General features: G+C 44.2%; 1 protein-coding gene across 1 annotated transcript in view; it reads right to left on the reverse strand.

The window, feature by feature from the left end:
- Positions 1-9375, reverse strand: part of LOC122746328 (zinc finger protein 420-like) — a 60823-nt gene extending 51448 nt beyond the window's left edge. Inside the window, exons 1-3 of the mRNA XM_043991855.1 lie at positions 9156-9375; positions 4175-4212; positions 2146-2298 (exon numbers count right to left, since the gene is read on the reverse strand). Of these exons, the coding sequence (XP_043847790.1) occupies positions 2146-2272 (127 nt within the window). The 5' untranslated portion in view covers positions 2273-2298; positions 4175-4212; positions 9156-9375. The remainder of the gene's footprint in view (positions 1-2145; positions 2299-4174; positions 4213-9155) is intronic.
- Between the last annotated feature and the right edge of the window lie 420 nt (positions 9376-9795).

Raw genomic sequence — 9795 nt, forward strand, 5'->3', positions numbered from 1 at the left:
CACAGTGTGGATGCAGGAGGCAAAAAGGGGTTAACAGATAAACTGAGGTTTGAGTCCTTATTAATAGTACTTAAAAGGGTCAACAGAGAAACTAGGGTTTGTATTCTAACAATAACCAAGAGGGTCTGTCCCTATTAACCCTCACCATCAATAGAGACAGTAACTAGGGACCATTAACCATTAATAGCCATTAATATTCCTAGATGACAGGACAACTAGAAACCAGATCTTAAGAAAAGAGATATCAGAAACACAGAAACCCTCTTGATGTGGGATGAAATTAGAGTCAAATCGATCATGAGTCGTCCCAACAGAATTACAAGACTCAGTGACTCAGTTTCCCAAGTTTTATTGCAATACTGTGTGAGAGAACCAGAAAAGTGGAAAGGTATCCCTTGAATAAGGAAAGGAAATACAGTTATATTTATGGTATGGATAAATTGATTGTCAGTCTCATTATAATAATCTCCACCTTAGGGAGTTACAGGGGAGGGACCATCCTAATTTGGAGTTCCTGGGGGCCTAAGCCAACCCCGGAGGAAGGTACCTTTTTCTGTGGAGGTGTGTTTTGGGGATTTACACATCATAAGGTGAATCTGGGGACAAATTTGGCCTTTTCTGCTCATGTCTCTTTCTGATTCCCATGGCTAGTTTCAAAAACTCTTCATTTTTCATTTATTTCTAGTTTCAGTTCCTATGACCTGTCATTTTATCATTTTATCATTGTTTTTTGTTATGGTCTTTTTGACCTGTCGTTTATGTTCTTGTTATGCGCACGGATTACTGTGGATACACGAAAGGCCCTGCCTTATATTAATGAAGAAGTTATCCATTAACTGGGGTCTGAATCCCTTTTAGAGCTAATATCTGAATTAGAGCTTGGATCTTAGCTTTTTCTATTAACCCCTTTTTGCCTCCTACATTATTCTCCCCTTTTCATATGCCCCTCAAAAAAGGATGAAGATCATCTCTTCTGTTACTGCTTCCTGCTGAGTGGGCGATGTAGGTGCCCACAGGGGGTTTATGAATTGAAGGGGATCTAGGAATCAGAGTTACCAATGAAAGAACCACAACACAAGACACAAATAATTAGCAAACAGACCAAGGGACAACAGGGACCCTAATAGAGCATAAATCTAAGAGTTTCATGAAAAACTGGACAAAGCAAACAGTTGTGAACAGTTTCAGCCATCCAGGTAACCTCTGTACTGAAACTCAACCTTCAGGAGGTGTTCTGAACCATATAGACTCTGCCTCAGTCCAGGAACATATTTGTCTGAGAGTTTGAGCACTCTTCCAATTCTTGCAACCCTAAGGCAGTAGAATTAGAAACTTATTCTATCACCAATTTTAAATTTGTAAGCATAACCTCATTTTCAAGTAATCTACGAAAAGCAATAGTGAGGGCAGCAGTTTTCCAGACCCACCAAAGAAAATTATCCCAGGTTCCTCTTCTAACTTTAATATGAGAAGAGGGGAGGTAGCATTCTTACTCTGAGATCCCAATAGCCCAAAGTAACATATGGGCTTAAGCAGTTGGTATAGGAAGGGGAGATACCTTGGGGCACAATAGGGTGCAAGGGAACCAGGGCTAGGTTGACCGGTGAATGGATTTAGCAACTAATCTAGCAGCAAGGTCTGCCTGTGATTCCCTTGTACTATGGAGTTGGTAGCTTGGTGCCCTTGGCAGTACATAACAGAGATCTGACTGGGCAGATTTATGTTAAAATCTAAAATGCATAACTATGTTTCCTAGTTACCATCTTCTCTCTCATCTGCAATGGGGAGGAATTTCACTTTTTTCTAAACCAGAAAGATACTCAATTATTTAACCTTATCATAATTCCATATATTAGCAGGCAGATGGCAAACCTGAATATTAATATACCTTGTTGTTCGACATATCAAATGGCCACACATTTAAACGAAAAACAGTAAGATCTTACATACTTGCATTGTGCTCATTTCTTCTACTGACTACTTGCTATGATTATAAAGCCAGGATAAAACATCCTTAGCTCTGTTTGATTTCAGGTAAAAGTTACAAGTGACCACTAGTTATGCTGTACTAGCGAAATTCAGGGATAGCCAGGTGGGGAAACATTTCTTGTTCAGTAGGAACTCAATGAGCCAAAAGGAGCCTACCTCGGATTGAGTCTGAAATTGTCCTCTCTGCTTTTTCCCAGATACCTCCGCCTGTATGCAGCACATTCCCTCTTGTGTAATTGATTTGTGGCATTTTCTCCAGTACTTGGATTACTGGCTTAACCATTTAAACAATTATACCTGAATTCAAAACTCAAAACAATATAAATTACTGTAATTACTGTCCCAAAGTATTTTATCTTAAATAGCAAACCTCTATTCTCATGGAATTACTATGAGCAAAAAAAAAAAAAAAGATTTACCAGGACACACACATAATGCTTGGTTTTCCTTTCTTCTCAGCTTTAAACTTTATCCTGGTGTAAAGATCAATCATTAGAAATTACTTCTATATAATAAGCAGCCTTATAAATCCTGAGTAAAACCATTCTTTGTAACAAGCTCTTTTCTGGCAAGTTTACAAATTAAAAGAAGTCTAGAAGGTTTTTTTTTCTGTGTAATGATTTACCAGCTTAATACCAGTGCTTTCCTCTGTCTTAGAGGAATCAACAACTATACCTGTTTTTGTTAAAACCATCAATTGCGGGGCAGCCAGGTGGCGCAGTGGTTAGAGCACTGGCTCTGGAGTCAGGAGGACCTGAGTTCAAATCCAGCCTCAGACACTTGACACTGACTAGCTGTGTGACCCTAGGCAAGTCACTTAACCCCAATTGCCTCACCCCCCCCAAAAAAAAGCATCCATAAAACCATCAATTGTGGGGCAGCCAGGTGGCGCAGTGGTTAGAGCACTGGCTCTGGAGTCAGGAGGACCTGAGTTCAAATCCAGCCTCAGACACTTGACACTGACTAGCTGTGTGACCCTGGGCAAGTCACTTAACCCCAATTGCCTCACCTCCCCCCCCAAAAAGCATCCATAAAATCATCAATTGCTTTGTTTCCTCCAATTTTAACACATACATGCATGAATTTAAAAGTAACTTTAAAACTTTAACAGTATTTCAACAGTATTTTAGTTTTCCAATCAAACTCAATTGCTCTTTGGTTTCTTCCAGAATTCAGAAACCTTAAAATTGCAGGGGAACACTTAAAGTGGCAGTGTACCTTAAATATACTCCCCCTCTCCCGTTTTTCCCCCAAGATTCCAAATTCTTTTCACTGTCAGTATAAAATGACAGCTTTCTATTTGCTTTTAGCAATTATTTAAAATACCCTGAGGAGGGGGCAGCTAGGTGGTGCAGTGGATAAAGCACCGGCCCTGGATTCAGGAGGACCTGAGTTCAAATCCAGCCTCAGACATTTGACACTGACTAGCTGTGTGACCCTAGGCAAGTCACTTAACCCCAATTGCCTCACCTCCCCCCCCAAAAGCATCCATAAAACCATCAATTGCTTTGTTTCCTCCAATTTTAACACACATACATGCATGAATTTAAAAGTAACTTTAAAACTTTAACAGTATTTCAACAGTATTTTAGTTTTCCAATCAAACTCAATTGCTCTTTGGTTTCTTCCAGAATTCAGAAACCTTAAAATTGCAGGGGAGCACTTAAAGTGGCAATGTACCTTAAATATACTCCCCCTCTCCCGTTTTTCCCCCAAGATTCCAAATTCTTTTCACTGTCAGTATAAAATGACAGCTTTATATTTGCTTTTAGCAATTATTTAAAATACCCTGAGGAGGGGGCAGCTAGGTGGTGCAGTGGATAAAGCATCGGTCCTGGATTCAGGAGGACCTGAGTTCAAATCCAGCCTCAGACACTTGACACTTACTAGCTGTGTGACCCTGGGCAAGTCACTTAAAACCCATTGCCCCGCAAAAAATAAAATAAAATAAAAATAAAAAATAAAATACTCTGAGGGGCAGCTAGGTGACGCAGTGGATAAAGCACTGGCCCTGGATTCAGGAGTACCTGAGTTCAAATTTGGCCTAGGATACTTGACACTTACTAGCTGTGTGACCCTGGGCAAGTTACTTAATCCTCATTGCCCTGCCCCCCCTCCCGAAAAAAGAATTTTATATATAAAATACTCTGGACAGATTCTAAAAATTTTTCTAAACATTTCTTACCCACTCATCATTTCTGGTGTGTAGCAGCCAGCCAGCACCTAATATGGAGGGAGAAGGAAAGAACAGCAGCATAGCCACAAGTCAAGCTTGACTAGAGATAATTTTTCTTTAAAACTTTTACACATTACAAATAGTTTCTAATTTTTAACCATTCCACTACAGAAGATTTCAAAGTAGCAGCATTTTCAAACCAACTTTTACAATGTTCATATAAGGCTATGAATGTCTAGCAAAGAATTAACATTCCAATTCCAAATTCAAACTCTTAAGTAGACACACACCTGTAAAGATATCCAGAAGTCTGAGAGTTCCCCTTCCCCACCTTCAGAGCCTGGCCACCACTCTGAAAGGCTACAGGGGTGTAACCAAAAATTCCCCACAGATTGTACAACACAATTACAACCTTTGACAGATATAAATGCACAAAAGACAACAAGCAGACTAGCAGCTGCATACAGACAAGCAAACAAGCAGTCATAAGATATTACTTCTTCAAAGATATTACTTCTTCCTGACCAGCCCACTCTGGTAGGGGATAATCAGGAGGTTTGTTACCTTAAATCTTTCTTGCAAATAAGTCATTTATTCCTTTCCACCCATGTCCATTTTTTCCCCTTTTCCCCCAAATTTGTAAGGATACACCCGAGGGGTCATACAGAGTGCTTTCTCTCCCTGTCCCTTTAAGGTGGGTTGGGCTAAGACGGCACCTGAGAAAAAGCCTACTTCAGACCTTGGGGGCCCACCCAATGTGACTGAGGTGACTGAGGTTTCTGAGGCAACAGAGGAGAAAAACACAATGCATACTCCATCCTGGGGAACCCAAGAGCTGAATGAGGGGGTTGCTGTGGCCAGACACTATTGCAATAAAACACCACCCGTTTTCTTTTTCAAGTCAGTGTGATTGGACTTGTCCCAATTTGTAACTTAATTGTCCTTTGTTTCTTGAAGTCATTTGTTTCTTTTTAGCTACATCCAATTTTTCTCCTTTTTCTCTTACCTTAATTCTCCTTTTTCCCTTTTCCCAATTTGTCAAAACTTACCCCACATTACTCTAACTTCCTGACCCATTCATAACCTCCCAGAGATTACCAACACTGCACCTGTATCCACGTGGGTATCAATTAATTAACTACAAAAACTGCTATTCAAAGGCATCCCCCAGATTTCTGAGTTTTGCTGGGAGATCTGGGGCAAATCTCTTGATCCTTGTGATAAAATAATGGGATTTAGCAGATACTCAAAGGCCCACCTGGAGATTAATCTAAACTGATTGTATCAAGTGAGAGTGATTGACTGCTGATTAGTCTACTTCATAGTTACCTAGATTGTAATCACACCTGGCTAGCCCTTAAGAAGGTACTGTTCTCAGAAGCCAGACTTTGAACTTAACTTGAGAACACCTTCAAGTTCAGTGAACCAATGGATTTGGATGACACCAACCAATCAGCTTGAAGCAGTGTGTAAGGACCGCCTCTGCTCCAGACCTATAAAAAGCTTCCACAATCAGTTTGCTAGTGAGTTCGTGGTTGAAGCAGGTTGGTGGTGGAGGACTTGAGGAGGAACCACACCAGGCTGGAGCTCTAGACTAGGTAGGCTTTCTTTTTCTTAACTTTCCGAACTCCATGTGAATACCTGTATGCTTTAATAAATGTTTAATGCCCAAAGACTGGTGCTAAAGCTTCTAATTTTTTTTTTTTTAGTGAGGCAATTGGGGTTAAGTGACTTGCCCAGGGTCACACAGCTAGTAAGTGTTAAGTGTCTGAGGCCAGATTTGAACTCAGGTACTCCTGACTCCAGGGCCGGTGCTCTATCCACTGTGCCACCTAGCTGCCCCTAAAGCTTCTAATTTAAGGTGATCACACAATGTAGATTTTGTTTTTTTGTTTTTTTTAGTGAGGCATTTGGGGTTAAGTGACTTGCCCAAGGTCACACAGCTAGTAAGTGTTAAGTGTCTGAGGCTAGATTTGAACTCAGGTACTCCTGAATCCAGGGCCGATGCTCTATCCACTGCGCCACCTAGCTGCCCCCACAATGTAGATTTTAAACATCACATCCTGAACCAATGAGCAAATACTCTGCTCCCCACTCCCTGCTCAGCTTGGTGAGCCAGCTGGCCTCCCAAAGGAGCAAAACTTACCTCAGCAAGATCTCACCCCACTGCTTTCCAAAAAAAAGGAAAAAGAGTTTGAGTCTGGGACTTAAAGGAATGTTGGGTGCCAAATGATGTGGGGTATAATTAGGGTCAAACTGATCATGAGTCTTCCCAACAGAATTATAAGACTCAGTGGTTCAGTTTCCCAAGTTTTACTGCAATACTGTGAGTGAACACAGCAAGAGAACCAGAAAAGTATCTCTCAAATAAGGAAAGGAAATAGTTATATTTATAGTATGAAATAAATTGAATATCAGTCTCATTATAATAATCTCTACCTTAGGGGGGTACAGGGAAGGGCCTATCCTAATTTGGAATTCCTGGGGGCCTAAGCCATCCCCCGAGGCAGGTACCTTTTTCTGTGGAGGTGTGTTTTGGGGGTTTACACATCATAAGGTGAATCTGGGGACAAATTTGGCCTTTTCTGCTCATGTCTCTTTCTGATTCCCATGGCTAATTTCAAAATATCTTCATTTTTCATTTATTTCTAGTTTCAGTTCCAATGACCTGTCATTTTATCATTGTGTGGTTTTTTGTTTTTTTGTTTTTTTAGTGAGGCAGTTGGGGTTAAGTGACTTGCCCAGGGTCACACAGCTAGTAAGTGTTAACTGTCTGAGGCCGGATTTGAACTCAGGTACTCTTGACTCCAGGGCCGGTGCTCTATCCACTGCGCCACCTAGCTGCCCCCATTGTTTTTTGTTATGGTCTTTTTGACCTTTCGTTTATGTTCTTGTTATGATCTTGTTATGGGTACGGATTACTGTGGGTACAGGAAAGGCTAGGCCCTAACTTATATATTTTTTGGGGGGGGGGTGAGGCAATTGGGGTTAAGTGACTTGCCCAAGGTCACACAGCTAGTAAGTGTTAAGTGTCTGAGGCCAGATTTGAACTCAGTTCCTCCTGAATTCAGGGCCGGTGCTCTATCCACTCCGCCACCTAGCTGCCCCGGCCCTAACTTATATTAATGAAGAAGTTATCCATTAACTGGGGTCTGAATTCCTTTTAGAGCTAATATCTGAATTAGAGCTTGGATCTTAAGTTTTTCTATTAACCCCTTTTTTGCCTCCTACATCCCTCTGGGTCTGACAACTTTAAGCCCGTCTTTAGGAACATGCACACAAAGGGCCAAATGTGTCCTTAGTTTCACCTCCTAGTCTGTAAACCCTAAAAACACACCTCCCAGGAAAAAGGTACCCGCCTTGGAGGTTGTCTTAGCACTCCAGGAAGTCCAAATGAGGATAAGACCTCCCATGAACCTCCCACAAGGAGCAGATTAAGATGATGAAGAGATAAGCTACTTTTTCTCACTATCAATGTAACTATTCTTCCCCCTATTTGAGACACCTCCAGGATGTTCTCCCTGTCATCATTTCAATAAAACTTGGGAAATGGAGTCACTGCCTCTTGTAATTCTTTGGGATACCTCAGGATCAATTTGATCAATTAAATCCACCCCCCACAACACTGCAATCTTAGTCCCATGCTGACCTCCTTTGTGCCCATACTCTGGGGCACAGCTATTTGTTGACCCTCATAATAAAACTGCTCTAATCTCCCTCCCACTTTGGTGTCAGGACTTGACCCAATATCTGCTTGGGACAACCCTTGGTCCCCTGCAGACTGAGTTGGGGAGGGAGAAGGATCCCAGAGGGGGAGATGTCTCCCTCCTTTCCCTAGGGAGGAAGCTGGCCTACAGAGATTTAGAGAGGGTGAGTTCCCACAGGAGTCATAAAGGCTCTGGCCTCACTCAGGGGAGAGACTCCAACCTACAGAGGGAGGGAGGCAGCAGAGAGAGGCAGGCTTGGAAGGGAACAGGGTCTGCACAGGAAGCCTACTCCCCTCCCTCTCTTACTCCTCCTCTTCTGCCTCCACATTCTCCTAGAGGTCCAAAGACAGAAGGGGCTTGGGATCCCAGCAGGGATGAAAGCACTCAGAGCCTTCATGGCTCCTGAGGCAGAGTTCTCTGCCCTCCCAGCATGCCCTTCCCCCCCTAACATACAGAACTCAGACTGACTGACTGATCTAGGAGAGAGAGAAGCAAAGGAGGGTTAAGGATGGGGAGGGCTCTGGGATGGAGCAGCCCAGCAATGACCAGGGGAAGTCAGAGCCTGGAGACCAAATCCAGTCTGGGATTCAGCCCTAAGGGCTCTGAAAGAAGTGGGGGCAGGGAGGCAGGAGCAGCTGCCCTGGGGAAGGAAGGGGAGCAGAGCTACAGCGCTCAGGGCACATAGGACAGCACTGGGGCAGAAGCGCTCGAGCTGAGCCTGGGAAAGCAGGAAGACTGTGTCCTGAGGTCGAACTAGAGCTAGGGAGGGCTCCTGGGACCCTCTGCTCAAGCTTAGGCTTGGAATCCCTCGAGGGAGACTGGAGCCAGCGGGGATTTGATAGGGAACTTGCGAGGACCACGGGTTCAGGTAAGGGGACAGGGTAAACTTTGGTAACTGTCCAAGGTGGAGAACTAGGGGCGGCAAGGGTGGACTCCGGGATCCTGGAAGGCAGGACAACTCCATCTCTCACCAGGAGGTGGGACAGGGAACCCACCCCCCTGGGTCCTCTCATAGGGAGGCTGAGATCAGGACTCCGGGATCCCTATGGGCAAAGTCTGAAGTCTGGGAAATGATAGAGTGAGCCAGGAAGTTTGGGAAGTGATTGGGAGTCTGGAAAAGATTTAGGGGCCGGGAGCCAGGCTTGGGAGGGAAACCTGCACCTGGCAGACCAGGAGGACACTCACAATGAGGTCAGAATGAGATCTAATGGCAAGGGCAGCCAGCAGAAGCCAGGAAATATGGGGGATTGGAGGGGCCAGGGGCCGTTCTGCCTCAGACCTACCTGGAACCTGCATGCACAGAGCTAGTTTCCAGAAGGCAGAGAGATCTCAGCTGCAAGGAAGGAAAGGAAATAGATCTAGGCTCCAGGGAAGGAAGAGCATTCTCAGGTCAAAAACTTCCTGCTTTTGGCACCCCCCCCCCCAGCCCACTGAGGGGGGGGTCTTCCTGTGGCCAAGAGCACAGCTCCTGAGGCCCCCAGGATGGTCCAGCCCTTTCCTCCAATCACGGTCGCCCAGCGCTCAAGCACTGACTGCCTCTTCCTCCCTAAGCCCCACCCTCAGTCACGTGGAATGTCTTCTCTACTGCAATGATCCCTCTTTCCACCCTAAACTCTTCCCAGGCCTCCAAACTCCACCCCAGTGCTCCAGCTCCATCTGGGCCAAGCCTGTCCTCTCTCCTCTCCGGTGCCTCCCCCTTTTCCTTGTGAGCTGAAAGACTGCCATGCTAAAACTGAGGCACCAGACTGACTGAAAGCAATGGACCCTGTACTTTGAGGAGCTGGCAGTTAATGGATACTGGGAAAACTGGGAGGCTACATACTGTTAACTACAAATCAGGATTGGATTGGACTGAGTTTCTCCCAGTCAGATGTGTTCTCCCCTTGCTGTGATGTTTGATCCTCTACAAGTAGCCCAGAATGT

The sequence above is a fragment of the Dromiciops gliroides genome, chromosome 3 (assembly GCF_019393635.1).
Source record: "Dromiciops gliroides isolate mDroGli1 chromosome 3, mDroGli1.pri, whole genome shotgun sequence".
In the NCBI taxonomy this organism is placed as follows: domain Eukaryota; kingdom Metazoa; phylum Chordata; class Mammalia; order Microbiotheria; family Microbiotheriidae; genus Dromiciops; species Dromiciops gliroides.